Source organism: Heloderma suspectum, chromosome 7 (assembly GCF_057233095.1).
Source record: "Heloderma suspectum isolate Gila_16-S chromosome 7, 16-S_ref, whole genome shotgun sequence".
NCBI lineage: Eukaryota > Metazoa > Chordata > Lepidosauria > Squamata > Helodermatidae > Heloderma > Heloderma suspectum.
The window spans coordinates 105,963,044-105,979,964 of NC_139464.1; the positions used below are offsets into that span (position 1 = coordinate 105,963,044).

The following is a 16,921-nucleotide window of genomic DNA, read 5'->3' on the forward strand; positions in this document are numbered from 1 at the left end:
TCCCAGGTTGAAAGATGGTCAAAATGCTACTGGGGAGGAACAGAGGATAAGTTCAACTAGCCCCAGATGTGATGATGCAGCTAGCTCAAAGCCGAAAGGACGGCTAGCGGCTGACAGTGCTGGTGGTGAACGCCGAATCCGATGCTCTAAAGATCAACACACCATAGGAACCTGGAATGTAAGATCTATGAGCCAGGGCAAATTGGATGTGGTTATTGGGGAGATGTCAAGATTAAATATAGACATTTTGGGTGTCAGTGAACTGAAATGGAATGGAATGGGCCACTTCACATCAGATGACCACCAGATCTACTACTGAGGACAAGAGGACCACAGAAGAAATGGAGTAGCCTTCATAATTAATAATAAAGCATTATATTATTAAAAATATATTATTATATTATTAAAGCATAATAAAGCAGTGCTTGGATACAATCAAAAAAACAATAGAATGATCTCAATTCAAATTCAGGATAAGCCATTTAACATCACAGTGATCCAGATATACACCCCAACAACAGATGCTGAAGAAGCAGAAGTAGATCAGTTCTATGAGGATCTGCAGCACCTACTGGATAATATGCCAAAAAGAGATGTTATTTTCATTTCAGGAGACTGGAATGCTAAGGTGGGTAGTCAAATGACACCTGGAATTACAGGCAAGCATGGTCTGGGAGAATAAAATGAAGCAGGACATAGGCTGATAGCATTTTGCCAAGACAACTCACTGTGCATAAGAAACACTCCCTTCCAACAACCTAAGAGACGACTTTATACATGGACTTCACCAGATGGTCGACACCGAAATCAGATTGACTACATCCTTTGTAGCCAAAGGTGGCGGACATCTATGCAGTCGGTAAAAACAAGACCTGGAGCTGACTGTAGTTCAGATCACAAACTTCTTATTGCACAATTTAGAATCAGACTAAAGAGAATAGGGAAGACCCACAGATCAGTTAGATATGAGCTCACAAATATTCCTAATGAATATGCAGTGGAGGTGAAGAATAGATTTAAGGGACTAGATTTAGTAGATAGGGCCCCAGAAGAACTATGGACAGAAGTTTGCAACATTGTTCAGGAGGCGGCAACAAAAAACGTCCCAAAGAAAAAGAAAAACAAGAAGGCAAGATGGCTGTCTGCTGAGACGCTGGAAGTAGCCCAAGAAAGAAGGAAAGCAAAAGGCAACAGTGATAGGGGGAGATATGCCCAATTAAATGCAAAATTCCAGAGGTTAGCCAGCAGAGATAAGGAATTATTTTTAAACAAGCAATGCACGGAAGTGGAAGAAGATAATAGAATAGGAAGGACAAAAGACCTCTTCCAGAAAATTAGAAACATCGGAGGTAAATTCCAGGCAAAAATGGGTATGATCAAAAACAAAGATGGCAAGGACCTAACAGAAGCAGAAGAGATCAAGAAAAGGTGGCAAGAATATACGGAAGATCTGTATAGGAAGGATAATAATATCGGGGATAGATTTGACAGTGTGGTCAGTGAGTTGGAGCCAGACATCCTGAAGAGTGAGGTTGAATGGGCCTTAAGAAGCATTGCTAATAACAAGGCAGCAGGAGACGACGGTATCCCAGCTGAACTGTTTAAAATCTTGCGAGATGATGCTGTCAAGGTGATGCATGCCATATGCCAGCAAATTTGGAAAACACAAGAATAGCCCCCAGATTGGTAAAAATCAACCTATATCCCCATACCAAAAAAGGGGAACGTTAAAGAATGTTCAAACTATCGAACAGCGGCACTTATTTCACATGCCAGTAAGGTAATGCTCAAGATCTTGCAAGGTAGACTCCAGCAATTCATGGAATGAGAATTGCCAGATGTACAAGCTGGGTTTAGAAAAGGCAGAGGAACTAGAGACCAAATTGCCAATATCCGCTGGATAATGGAGAAAGCCAGGGAGTTTCAGAAAAACATCTATTTCCGTTTTATTGACTATTCTAAAGCCTTTGACTGTGTGGATCATAACAAATTGTGGCAAGTTCTTGGTGGTATGGGGATACCAAATCATCTTGTCTGCCTCCTGAGGAATCTGTATAATGACCAAGTAGCAATGGTAAGAACAGACCATGGAACAATGGACTGGTTTAAGATTGGGACAGGAGTACGGCAGGGTTGTATACTCTCACTCTACCTATTCAATCTGTACGCAGAACACATCATGCGACGTGCTGGGCTTGATGAATCCAAGGCTGGAGTTAAAATCGCTGGAAGAAACATTAACAATCTCCAGTATGCGGATGATACCACTTTGATGGCTGAAAGTGAGGAGGAGCTGAGGAACCTTATGATGAAGGTGAAAGAAGAAAGTGCAAAAGCTGGGTTGCAGTTAAACCTCAAAAAAACCAAGATTATGGCAACCAGCTTGATTAATAACTGGCAAACAGAGGGAGAAAACGTGGAGGCGGTGACAGACTTTGTCTTTCTAGGCGCAAAGATTACTGCAGACGCTGACTGCAGCCAGGAAATCAGAAGACGTTTACTTCTTGGGAGGAGAGCAATGACAAATCTTGATAAAATAGTTAAGAGCAGAGACATCACACTGACAACAAAGGTCTGCATAGTTAAAGCAATGGTATTCCCCATAGTAACCTATGGCTGCAGGAGCTGGACCATAAGGAAGGCTGAGCGAAGGAAGATAGATGCTTTTGAACTGTGGTGTTGGAGGAAAATTTTGAGTGCCTTGGACTGCAAGAAGATCAAACCAGTCCATACTCCAGGAAATAAAGCCAGACTGCTCACTTGAGGGAATGATATTAAAGGCAAAACTGAAGTACTTTGGCCACATAATAAGAAGACAGGATACCCTGGAGAAGATGCTGATGCTGGGGAAAGTGGAAGGCCAAAGGAAGAGGGGCCGACCAAGGGCAAGATGGATGGATGATATTCTGGAGGTGACGGACTCGACCTTGGGGGAGCTGGGGGTGGCGACGGCTGACAGGAAGCGCTGGTGTGGGCTGGTCCATGAAGTCACGAAGAGTCAGAAGTGACTGAATGAATAAACAACAACAACAACATTGATTCTGAGTATATACTATTGCCTAAAAACATGAGAAGTGCCTTACTAGATCAAATCAAGGTTCACCTACTCCAGTATTATTTGCAAGAATACCAGCACTAGGTGCTCTACCAAATATTGGCCAGTAATCCAGTCATGAACCATTGCTCGCCTTCTTCCCATTCCTGATCTATACTGTGTTAATGGTAGATTAACTTGGATCAGAGGAAAAACCATTTGTAAAAGGAGAAAGTCAGTTGAGCTACTTATGATCTATGGACTTCTTTAGCTGTTTTTGGTACATAATACTATATACTAATATACCATATATCTATACTATATCTATATACTAATGCCCAGAGTATGGGAAACAAACAGAACGAACTTGAACGCTTAATACAGGAGGGAAATTATGACTTGTTAGCTATAACTGAGACTTGGTGGGATGACTTGCATGACTGGAATACAGCAATTGAAGGATATAACTTGTTCAAAAAGAACAGGAGGAACAGAAAGGGCGGTGAGGTTGCATTGTATGTGAAAAATACATATCTCTGCACAGAATTACAGGAGGATGAGCTTGGTAGGCCCATCGAGAGCACCTGGGTTAAAATAAATGGAGCAAAGAATAAAAGGAACCTGGTGGTCGGAGTCTACTACCAGCCACCCAATCAAGGAGAAGACGAAGATGAAACTTTTGAAAAGCAAATAGCCAATGTTTCAAGGAAGCATGATGTAGTAGTAATGGGGGACTTCAGTTTCCCCGATATTTATTGGGAGACAAGTTCTGCAAAACATGGCCCCTCCAGGAAATTCCTGACTTGTGTGGTGGATAACTTCCTCCTACAGAAAGTAGAGGAAGGAACTAGAGGATCGACTATCCTTGACTTGATCCTAACCAACGGAGATGACTTAGTGGATAAAGTAGCAGTTACAGGAACTCTGGGGGAATGCTACCATGTTGTACTTGAGTTCTTGGTTCTAAGGGAAGCAAAAGCCGAGTGTAGTCAAACGCATACCCTGGATTTTTAGGAAAGCTGATTTTAATAAACTCAGAACAATGATCAGTAAGGTCCCATGGCAAGCGACGCTAGCGGGAAAAGGAGTCCAAGATGGGTGGGAGCTTTTACAAAAGGAAATTCTCAAGGCACCATTACAAACAATTCCAACAAGAAGAAAAGGTGGAAGACAACAGAAGAAGCAAATGTGGCTTCACAAAAACTTAGGGATTACCTGAAAACAAAAAAGGACACATATAGGAAGTGGAAAGAAGGCCAAGTAACAAAGGAAGAGTACAGGCAGGTAGCCCAGAATTGCAGGGATGGCGTCAGGAAGGCTAAAGCTGAAAACGAGCTGAGGTTAACGAGGATGCTAAAAACAACAAAAAGGCTTTCTTCAGCTACGTGCATAGTAAAAGGCAGAGGAAAGAAATGGTGGTTCAGCTATTAAATAAGGATGGCAAAACGATAACAGATGACAAAGAAAAGGCAGAGGTGCTCAATTCCTACTTTGGCTCAGTCTTCTCCCAAAAGAGGGTCTATGACCCCCCTGGCAAAGGCGAAGTACAAGCTGAAGGGGCAGGATTTCAGCTTGAGATCGATAGGTATATGGTCAAGGAACACGTAATTACTTTGAATGAGTTCAAATCTCCGGGGCCAGATGAACTGCATCCTAGAGTAATAAAGGAACTGGCAGAAGAACTCTCAGAACCACTGTCTATTCTCTTTGAGAAATCATGGAGGATGGGGGAAGTGCCAGATGACTGGAGGAGGGCTAATGTTGTCCCTATCTTCAAAAAGGGTAAAAAGGAGGAACCTGGGAACTACAGACCAGTCAGTCTGACATCAATCACCGGGAAAATTCTAGAGCAGATGATAAAGCAATCCATCTGTAAGCACCTTGAAAACAATGCAGTGATTACTCGAAGCCAACATGGATTTGTCAAAAACAAGTCCTGCCAGATGAATCTGGTCTCATTTTTTGATCAAGTAACCTCCCTTGTGGACTGTGGGAATGCTATGGATATCATATATCTCGACTTCATCAAAGCTTTTGACAGAGTGCCCCATGATATCCTGATGAGCAAACTAGCTCAAAGTGGGCTAGATGAAACAACAATCTGGTGGATCCACAGTTGGCTACAGAACTGGACTCAAAGAGTGCTTATCAATGGGACCTTCTCAAACTGGGGAGAGGTAATGAGTGGGGTACCACAGGGCTCAGTCCTGGGCCCAGTGCACTTCAACATTTTTATGAATGACTTGGAGGAGGAGGTGCAGGGAATGCTGATCAAATTTGCAGATGACACAAAATTGGGCGGGATTGCTAATACCTTGGAAGACAGAAACAAAATTCAAAGTGACCTGGATAGACTGGAGCGCTGGGCAGAAAACAACAGAATGACATTTAATAGGGATAAATGCCAAGTTCTGCACCTAGGAAAAAGAAACCAAATTCACAGTACAAGATGGGGGATATGTGGCTCAACAACACAACAAGCGAGAAGGATCTTGGAATTGTTGTCGATCACAAGCTGAATATGAGCCAACAATGTGATGTGGCTGCAAAAAAGGCAAATGCTCTTTTGGGCTGCATTAATAGTAGCATAGCTTCCAATCCCAGGAAGTCCTAGTTCCCGTCTACTCAGCACTGGTTAGGCCTCATCTGAAGTACTGTGTCCAGTTCTGGGCACCACACTTGAAGAAGGATGTAGACAAACTGGAGAGGGTTGAGAGGAGGGCAACCAAGATGATCAGGGGACTGGAAACAAAGCCCTATGAAGAGAGACTGAAAGAACTGGGCATGTTTAGCCTTGAGAAGAGAAGACTGAGGGGAGATATGATAGCACTCTTCAAATACTTGAAAGGTTGTCACAGAGAGGAAGGCCAGGATCTCTTCTCGATCATCCCAGAGTGCAGGACACGGAATCATGGGCTCAAGTTACAGGAAGCCAGATTCCAGCTGAACATCAGGAAAAATGTCCTGACTGTTAGAGCAATACGACAATGGAACCAATGACTTAGGGAGGTGGTGGGCTCTCCCACACTGGAGGCGTTCAAGACAAGGCTGGGCAGCCATCTGTCAGGGATGCTCTGACTTGGATTCCTGCATTGAGCAGGGGGTTGGACTCAATGGCCTTGTAGGCTCCTTCCAACCCTACTATTCTATGATTCTATGGTATTACATTGCAGTTTGGAGCAGATATAAACCTGACTCCCTGCACATGATGGTTTGCAGATTTGAAACCAACCTTGAAAACATGTGCCCCTCCAACCCATCCCTTCTTAGATGTGTATTAACTTCTCCCTTCTCTTGTTTGCCTTAACCTTGGTTTAGTGGCACTGAGAATAACAATGGTTTATACAAACCAGGTTGCAGACCATTTTCAAACCCTGGTTTTAAATCCTGGTTTGTAGGGAGCCAACACTGCATTTGTACCTGATCTGTGGATCATCTACGTGTTTAAGCAATCTGCAAAGCTGGAATAAACATGCTGTAATACCAGATTATCTCTCTCCGTGTTTCCATTTTTTCCCTTAGGTATGAAAATCTAATATTGCCTTGCTTTATTTCCTGTTGCTAAAGTCATTCTGCATTTTTTAACCAACAAGAGATGTTGTAACTGACAGATGTTTTACAGTGCAATCTGAATGGTTACTGGGCAGATTAAACATATGAACAAAATAAAAATAAATAAATGTCTACTCAGATATAAGTCCCATTGAACTCAATGGGGCTTATTCCCTCAAATTTGTTTAAACCTTCTGCATTCAGTGTCAGTAGGCCCCAGAGTGACAAGTGCAATATTTTTAATCAAAGGCTGCTATTTGTATGTTTCCTTGAAAATGTTTTTATTTTAAATGTTGTTGATATAAGAAATTTATGTTTTAATTCCAGTGTTTACTACCACTATCAGTGTCTCATTTCAGGATCAAATTCAGTTTTACACTTCTGACCCGACTTATTTGTGTTTTATGTCCTGGTTTAATTGGCTGCAGGCATAGATACAGAGTGTTGCTCTTTTAATTAGCCCTCGGCTCCATTGCCTTTGTGATTTCTATAACGGAGGATTTTTTTTAATTAACTTTAATTATGTAGTGAATCATCCCACTAGAGAAGTGGATTTCATGTTACAAGTGTGACAGAGACAGCAATCCTACGTAGAATTGTATCTTTGCTCTTTACGTGTGGGATCGAGTCATCTGTGTTATCCCAGGGAATGCAGACAGCTCACACATGGAGCCCAACTACTGGAAGCTCACGCTTTCTTATATGTGACTCGCATCCATCAAAGGCCAAATTGTGTTTACGTCTCCACTTAAAAAGGTGGAGGGGTAGGAGAAAAATGGCTCAAATGGGACATCTGCATGATCAAATGTTCATGTGGAGACCCTGGATCATATGTTAAGTCAGCTGTGTGATGGGAAAGAGAGTTGGATGGAGGAGAGGGTTCAGCCATATGAATGATGCATGTATTGTATGAATTGACAGAGGTACCGCCAGTTCTGAGGGGGCCCAGGCAAGGTGCTTTCCTTGGTGGTCGGTGCCCTGCCAGCCCAGTCACTGCCCTGCCAGCCAGCCCTTCATTCTCTGACCTGGAGAGTGGTGGTGGCAGGAGTGGCTGCTGCTACTCTTCCTCCTCTAGCCTGCTGTTGGCAAAAGGAAGTGCGGTGACAGTGCAGCAGTGTGGCACGGCATTTTTAATTCTTTCTTTCCTTCCTTCCTTCCTTCTGAGTAGAAGTGATCTGAACAATCAGATGCTGCCTTTGGGAGGGTGCAGAAGCAATGAAGCAGCAATTTTTACATTGCTCCTGTGCCCTCACTGGCTGTGTGTGTGTCCCCCCCCAAAGGCAGTGCCTGATTGGTTCAGATCACTGCTCCTCAAACTTTAAGAAAGAAAAAGAAGTTAATTTTAAACAGCACACCATGGGACTGCCTGGCTGCCACTGTGCTTCCTTTTGCCAGCAGCAGGGTTGGAGGAGACAGAGCACCACCACCATACCGCTGCCGCCACACCACTGCTGCCATCAGGTGGTCATTTGACCCCCCCACTCCAGACCATGGGGCCTTGGAGTTGCGACTTGCAGTCCCATCTTGGTGAAACCATGTGAATTGAAACCATGTCTGAATAAGAACTTTGAATTCTGAGTATAGGCTTCTGAAGAAACCCTATCCTTGGAGACCGAGGGAAGAACATGCAAAGTGAAGCATCCCTCGCTGACCCGGTTCACACAGTCACGGCAGGGGTAATAAGCCACAATGCCTTATTTCCCCCACCATGCATGCTAGTCCTGTGCCACGGGGATTTGCATAATTACTCTCACCGGCATGGCTTGTGCAATGCACACCTGGTGAGGGTGGCTTGTTGCCAAGGTTAGCAAGCCACTCCAGAACCCTAAAACATCCCATGGGTTTTGGGGGCTTGTTAATCATGGCAGCAGTCTACCCTCTCCAGCTTTGCACATCATGGCAAGCTGCACTGGTGAGGGTAATTATGCCTATCCCCCAGCATGCACAGCGGGGGAAATTTCCCCACCACGCTCATGAGAACCAGGCCACTCTCTTCTGAATATATTGCCTTCCTACTTGTTTGCCCATATTTTGCAGTGTTTGGGGTAGTTTGGAAGTTGGACTGCATCACAGAGTGGAAGCTATACAAGTTTTGCACCATAGTACATGGAGTTGGATACATAATGTTTAAATGGGTATATTTAGAGTTAGGAAAGTATATGAGATCATAGCAAGGTATGGATGAAAATGGTGTAGAGAGTTTTGAATGCTGATTTTTCTATCAGCTAAAAGAACTTAAAATGGTTTTCAGCAGTCTCTTTATAAAGTGCATCTGGTAGTTTAAATCCAAATGATAAACTCTTCTCACTCATGCCCACATAGATCTTATCAGATGTCTATCAAGAGGCCTTAGATGTTTCAGAATATAACTTGTGAAAGCAGTCATGGGACAGGCATAATCAAAATGGCAAATGTGTTGTGAAACAGCCCTTGTATTCAGAGCCAAGGATTTTTAGTGTTAAATGACCATTTTTAATCAAGCTAGGAGAAATATCCCTGACTGTTTACTCCTAGTTGTATCTGTTTATAGTGAGAAGATCCTATTCTGTATCTGTATCTGGGAGAAAGAACTATAGTTTTGTAATGGATGGAAAGACAGAGCCTATGCTCTGTAAGGAATTTAAAAATGTCTCCATAGTCTGCCCATACTCTGTTCTTAAGGTTTTTCTCTTAGCTAAACCACCAGAGTAATTGATATGAGTGCTGTTTGTGTCACATGTCGATATAGAATTATGAATACATTGAGCAGGCATTAGGCTTGTGCCCATTGGCACTATTCCAGCTTCTGTGCATTCATTCACAAGAAATTCTTACAGACCCTACATGCGTACAGCTTGTTGGCCAGTGGGTATAGTTCCAACACTCACCATGCAAGAATATATGAAGTGAACAGGGCTGTGATTGAGACAAATCATTTGTTTGTGAATATAGCAAAATGCTTACTAGAATAACTTTTCTTCGTGCCTGAATTAATTATAAAAAGTTATTTTACAGTTAGGTTATCTATATGGAGTTTCTTGTTCCTAGCTAAACTCACAAAGAATGATTATACACTTCAGGCATCGTCCAAAATGGTGCTGGCAGAACAATTTCCAGGAGGCTAAGTTCCCTGTCCCCTCCTGCTTGCAGCTCCAGGGATCCTTCAGAGATGGTACACAGAGGTAGACCCAGCTGAATGGGGAAGGTGGGGCATGGGGGGCTGAGGGGAAAGTGGGGATCTTCCAAAATCTGGCAGAGGCACCTTTTTCAGGTGGAGGCAGAGCTCTTGATTGTGAAAGCTGCCTCCACCTGATTTTTTGGGATTACCCTTTTCCTCCCTACACCCAGTGTAGCTTTTTCAGGAGGCTGTAGGGGCTGCTAGGGAAAGGAAGCTGTGGGGAAATCAGCTCCCTGGAACTCCCTTCTGCCAGCACAACATTGGATATTTTATACTTCCTTTCTATACTGTCCAGTGGGAGTCACTGCTTATTATAGAATGGCTCTTCGGGTGTAACTAAGCATTATATGCAAAGCAGTTTATAAAAACATAAACTGAAAATTGTGGACAGAACACCGCACTGCCACCTTGGAATCGAGGACACTTTAGCTAACCACGCTTAGTTTGTGAGTTGAATCTTGGTAAAAATGAAGATCCAGTTGTTCCTCCAGCCTTCATCCCAACCTGCAATGCAGGCATGCAGTCCCAACTGGTACTCTGGGTGCAAAGTGGCAAGTTCCAAACACAATGGTGTCTGTTATTATTATTATTATTATTATTACTATTATTATTATTACTATTATTATTATTATTATTATTACTATTATTATTACTATTATTATTACTATTATTATTATTACTATTATTATTATTATTACTATTATTATTATTATTATTACTAATTTTCTCCTGTGCTTTTGTAAGCAATGTGCAGAATCAGCAGACTCCACTTTGACACTGTTGATCAGTAATATAAAATACTACAGCTGCAGCACTAATAGCATATTTCAAGACCCATAGTCTTGACTACTGGTTCTGTCTTCCAAAGCGTGTAAAATGTTGCTAATATGCTCAGCAAAACTGTACACTCTGGCTATCCTCACAATTGTCCTCATTATTTTGCCTTTCTCACAGAGAAATCTCTGTTCAGAGCTTGTCAAGAGCTCCTTGGCGGCCTCTTTCAGTCTAATCCAGTAGCCAAGTCCAGACACAGACAAAGGGATTATTTTCAAAGCTTTATTCCTTTTTTACAACTTAACTCTACTATCAGCGACTAGCTATGAGCAGCAGAATACCTATGCCCTCAGTTGGAACAGTTGGTCCTCATTTGAAGGAGAATCACTGGCAGACCCTGAACTTAAGGGCTAGGGAGAGTCCCTCCCCTTTTCCCTTGGATCCTCTGGGCGCAACCGTTGTTTGCGTGCCAACCGGGCACTACACCTCCTTTCCGCGCCCTCCATTTGGCGCCGCTCCCTGCGTCAGCGTTGCGCATTCAGCAAGTCCTCTTCCCACGCTCTCTCACTCCCAGGACCGCTATCTATGTCAGGAATGCTGGTGGGAGGAATCTCTGCCAGCTGTTGGCCCTGGGAAGGATGAGCGCGCTCCTCTCCCAGGAGCGGCTGCTCCACCTCAGAATCAGAACTACTCTGGGATTCTATGGGCTCAGCGTCCACGCTGACAGAGCTGTCCTCATCCGTGTGTTGCAAAAACTTTTGTCAGACGTTCAGGGACAAGGTCATACCATTGTCCACCAAACAAGATTGCACATGAACTATGTTTTTGAACCATAATAGAACAATCTAGCTAGCTGCCGTGGAACATAGCAAGTGGATCGTGTGTCCCTTCTAGCTCAGTATTGTCTGCTCTGGCAGGCAAAGATCTTGTGTAGAGGACTTTCACGTTAGCTACTACCTGATTATTTTAACTAATTGCCAGGGATTGAACTTGGGACCTTTTCCAGCAAAGCATGTGCTGTACCACTGAGTTATGGTCTGCTCCCATGTTTCATACAAAATGGTAATCCTCACCAATAATATCTGATTGGTTCATTTGCCTTTGGCAACTAGAGCATATGCTGGCATCCTCAGCTTGAGGGTGCCATTTAAATTTTTAAAAGCATAGTTCTTTAAGAATCTGGGACTCAAAGGTGCCTTTTCATCCATGAAGCCACACTGATGGGTAGAGGAGGAGATATCACAATATTACTGATGTTGCTGTGGCTGTGATCTCCTTGTTTGTGCTGTACTGCGTAAAGAATTTTTATTTTCCTGTTAAAGTTCAACCGTATTTAATGTCTCATACATTTAAAATAAAGAAAGAGTAACTCTATTCATTTTTTTCACTACAGATGTTAGCTATCTCAGTAAATTTGTTTTATATGTTTTCGCCCTTGTTCCATGTATATCACAGGCTGGAAAGAGGCAATTGGTGAGCTTGGATTTGGACACCACATGGGTAGACTTTGTCCAGTTCTACATTCAGATAGGTGGGGAGAGTCCTTCCTGCAACAAGCCAGACAGCAGAGAAGAAGGTGTGCTATTACAATATAGCAACAATGGAGGTATTAACTGGCATCTACTGGCAGAAATGTACTTCTCTGACTTCAGCAAGTCCAGGTACCAATTCAGACCATGACGGGATGTTTTTAATGTATTAATGTCTATAGTGCCAGCATAAAAATAGCATTACTAGCCATGCTCCCATCATCACCCATGAACTCTCTGGAACTACACAAGATAAACTTAAGAAATAGCATGGATCTCTGCTTCAAATGCCTGAACAGTGCAATCAGATGTATGTTTACTTAGAAGTAGGTACCACTGGGTTAAACGGGGCTTACTCCCAGATTGGCATGCATAGGATTGTAGTAGCCTTGAATTAAAGGTACTTTAAGCAATGACTAGACAGTCAGATACCTCAAATGAGCCATCTGTTCAGCTTTCACCCTAACCATTATACCTCAAGAAACATAACTTTTTTTCAGCAGCGAGCAACAATTATTTCTGTCAGAGAAACATGCCATTAAATATGTATTGTGAAATTACACACACACAAACACACACTTATGTCCCATTCATTTCAATGGGTCTACTCTAACTAGGATTAACATTGGATACAACCCAGCATTCCTAGCATTGTGTGTGTGATTCACAGCATGCGGTTTGTCCCTTTAAACATGTTGGAAATCTTTGTCTCTAGATTTGTCTATCTTGAGCTTCCTGCTGCTGCAAAGACTCCCTGTACTAGATTCCGCTGGTGGCAGCCAGTGTTTTCAGGGGAAGGATATGACCAGTGGGCTATTGATGATATCATCATCCTGTCAGAAAAGCTGAAGCAGATCATCCCTGTTGTTAACCCCACTTTACCTCAGGTAATACATGAGTGCACAAACACATTCCTTGTTGAAATGGAAGCTCTTTTAGCGTGATTGCAAGTGGGGGATAACATGGTAATCCATCAAGTTCAGTTTCCAGTGTGGATGTTGTCGTTCCACTGGTACAGGAAAGGAACCCAGACTCTTCTTCTGATTCTATTCAATTTAATTTCCAACAGGAAAAAAATGTGGCTAGACAGGCAAACCTTTGCATATGCTGGTCAGAGGACAATATCAATATGGTTGTATGTGGGACATCTTGCACAAGTTAGGAGAATGTACACAACGGCTGCAGTGGATGATGAAAGTGACAAGCTTTTACTCAGTTCTGCAGCATGTCTGCAGAAACATCTTCATTGTAAAGCTGAAACTGATAAGGAATTTGAATAATAATAACCAATTATAGACAATTAGCACTGAAAATGAAAATCGTTGTGCAAGTAACTGGCAACATTGTGCATGGATTTGTGCATGTCACATGCCAATAGGGATGCACTGGTTCTCTGCTGTAACGTACGTCACAGCTACTCTTTGGGAATTTCAAAAACAGATGTTATTTGGAAAAGTACAGATAGTTCAGATACCCCATGGCTTTTCCACAGATCGCAGGAACACAGGAAGGTGCCTTATACTGAGTCAGACATTTGGTCCATCTAGCTCAGGCTTGTCTGCACTGATGGGCAGTGGCTCTCCAGGGAAACTTTGAGACAGGGGTCTTTCCCAGCCGTACCTGGAGATGCTAGTGATTGATCCTGGGACCTTCTGCACGCAAAGCTTGTGCTCTGCCACAGCCCTTTCCCCAAATATTCAACAATACAGGTAGAAATACAGAAAGTTCTGCAAACATGAAGGTGTGACATTCCAGGGACTAGAACCTCTACAAGGCCCTGGTCCCTAAAGGTCACTGGGTAAGTCTCCCAGCCTATCTACTGTGTCTAGACTTCTCTTAACCTGTCTCAGAATAAACTGCTGCCACCCCCTGTTGTGCTCCATGGAGAGCAGGAGGATTTTACACTTATATACATGGCTATGTGAATTTAAGCTAGAATGTGAGGTGAGATAGCTTATCCTAGAATCCCCAGTCCAGAATACATTCATGAATTTAAATCAGTAAATATTTTTATTTATGGAATATAACATCTATAACAAATAATAATTTGCTAAAATAAATAAATAGTTGTTCTACCTGATCCTAATGTAATGCACCTGACTCTCCTCTTTAACACCTGTCTTAACTTCCAGCTTTTTTACTAGTCCTGTCTCCCTTCTAATTTCTAATCCCTCTAATTCTTCTAACTGCCCCCCTCAACTCCCACTTCTAACTGACTTTCCACATCAATCACTCACTCTGATTCCATCCACCATTCCATCACATTCCCCTGCAATCAATCATTCTTCTACTCATTCTTCTGTTACAGAAGGGGTTTGATCATGTGCGCATCCTAGATGCAACTATGACTACAATTTACAGAGGGACAGTTGTGTTAGTCTGTTGCAGCAAAAACAACAAAAAATCTTGTGGCACCTTAAAGATTAACAAATTTATTCTGGCATAAGCTTTTGTGGACACTGCCCACTTCATCAGATAGATGCATGAAGTGTTAACCTCAAATTGATAGATCTAGTGGGGGTGAGGAGAGATGTATACTGTGTTGTCAGAGGGATTTGAAATGCAAAAAAGTACCGACAGTGATGATTACCTTAACAGCTGCCAGACACAAAACTTTGTTGGGTGATAATAAATAAATAAAATAAAATAACATACATAATTGAAATGGTGAGCTGATTAACATATGTAGTGTGGTGGGTTTTTTAAAATCACACTTTGAATGAATCTTTGGTCATTTTAATTTTAAGTCCTATTGATTTCAGTGGGATATATTTCCACATAAGGCTTCATAAGATTTGGGTCAGAGCAAATGTTCTTGAAACCTGATATTGTACATGTATATTTACTTAAGGCCTTTTCAGATGATTTCTGTCTGCCCACCCACACCCACACCCAGTGCATTTGTTTTGTAGGATCCAAGTGTCTTCTTCAATCTTTTCCTTCTGTTAAAAGTATATCACCTTTTGCCATCACTGAAATAGCAGCACTTTGTCACTGGGAGGCTGCAATCCCCCCTTCCTCCTTTGCTTTTGGAAATGTTGTGTGGGATGTAGTTCCTTACCTGCAGTAAGCTTTTATTAGATGTTGCTTGTGACATTAATGGTGATGAGAAACACACACCTCATCATCCACATTGTGACATTTGATGATGATGGTGATTTGTGGTTAATTAAGGGAAAAATACTGCTCCCCTGCAGTAAATTATGGTGTGAGTGTGCTTATCTTTCACACTTTGTTCATGTGCAAAACCCCTTACAAGTGAGGACTGGTTCATAGATGCATATGCACTACTAAAGATCAAGTGATGAATGGACTATCTCAGAAAAAGTATATTCAGTTCAACTCAAGTGCACTCCTTTCTAGAGTCAGTTCACAGATCAGCTGCCAGTCATCAACTGTATAATCAAATGAAGAGAAAATTACATGTAAATTTAGGTGTGAACTAGCCCTAAGTCTAATTGATTTCAGTAGAATTTATCTCCAAACAAAGATGCTTAGGATCACAGTATAAATCTGTTTAAATCCAAGTACTTTAGCTAAACTAATTTGTGAACTGGGCTGTAATCTTCCTATGTTAGTCATAATGGAGTATTATTTCTGTTTCGTTTTCTGTTTCCAACAGAACTTTTATGAGAAACCAGCATTTGATTACCCTATGAACCAGCTCAGTGTGTGGCTGATGTTAGCTAATGAAGGGATGCCCAAAAATGAAACTTTCTGTTCCGCCACCCCATCAGCAATGATATTTGGGAAATCAGACGGTGATCGCTTTGCGGTGACACGGGATTTAACATTGAAACCAGGATATGTTCTTCAATTCAAGGTATGCTTTATTATAGCTTAAATTAAGAGGAAGCTGATTTCCCTAACCTTATTCACCCAAGAACTCGGATTCTATTAATGTTGTGATTCCATAACATCTAACTAAGGGTACCCCAAAATGAAACTTTGCCTTTTCTTGGCATTCAGTTATAGCCTTGGGCCTTTATATTGAGTACTTTGCTTAGCCTCTTATATCCCAAATATAAGATACCCAAATATGCAGGCAGGAGCTTCAGGGCCAAAGAGGCAGTCAAATCTTAGCCTAAGAAATTATGGACTAGTTCAAGATATGATCAGAGTGACATTTGAAGAGAAATTAGGAGGCAGTGTAGGAACTGACCCTATTGACTATCCCTCTTGCATCATCTCCAAGAATCAAGTGTTTCTGGAGGCGCAAGTGATGCAATCATGGGGGAATGGTTACCACACTACTCCTGTAATGGAAGAACTAACCCTTAGATTCAAAAGAAAGTTTATTCACTTTGCTGAGCTGCTGCTTCTGAATCCTAATCAAAATTTTATTGAGTTTATAATGAAATCCCGTTGTGAATTCCAGGGATTGACTGCAATAGAATTTTAATGAGCTAGCCACAAAAAAACATGGTCCTTACATAATTGGTGGATACACGCACTGAATAATTTACAAACAGAATTATTAAAGGCATTGTATGTTTACAGGCAGCTTTTCAAATATAATTCCCACACTTCTATAAATAGGGAAGTTGGCAAGGAGTATAGGGATTTGTAAAATAATCTCATTCTGTTTTGACATAACAATGTTGAAATGCTATACAAACTGAGAAGTGGCGTGTGTTACATGCATTAATGTTTATTGTAGATTTTTCCTAATGCTGTCTTTAAAATACTATCACTTGGGGCTTATCTGCCTGTATAATTTGCTTTTGTGAAGTGGTGTAGCACTGCAGATGTCACAATAATACTAATACCACATTGACATAAAAGACAATTCAGATCTTTTCAGACTGAACAAGACAGAGGCCCTGTGGCAAAGAGGGTATTCTAGCCTCAAGTGTCTCTCCTGTACTGAAAGCC

General features: G+C 41.9%; 1 protein-coding gene across 1 annotated transcript in view; it reads left to right on the top strand.

The window, feature by feature from the left end:
• RELN (reelin) overlaps nt 1-16,921 on the top strand; it is a 429,656-nt gene that overhangs the window by 318,525 nt on the left and 94,210 nt on the right. Inside the window, exons 25-27 of the mRNA XM_084811492.1 lie at nt 11,973-12,178; nt 12,762-12,933; nt 15,669-15,869. Coding sequence (XP_084667618.1) covers nt 11,973-12,178; nt 12,762-12,933; nt 15,669-15,869 — 579 coding nt within the window. The remainder of the gene's footprint in view (nt 1-11,972; nt 12,179-12,761; nt 12,934-15,668; nt 15,870-16,921) is intronic.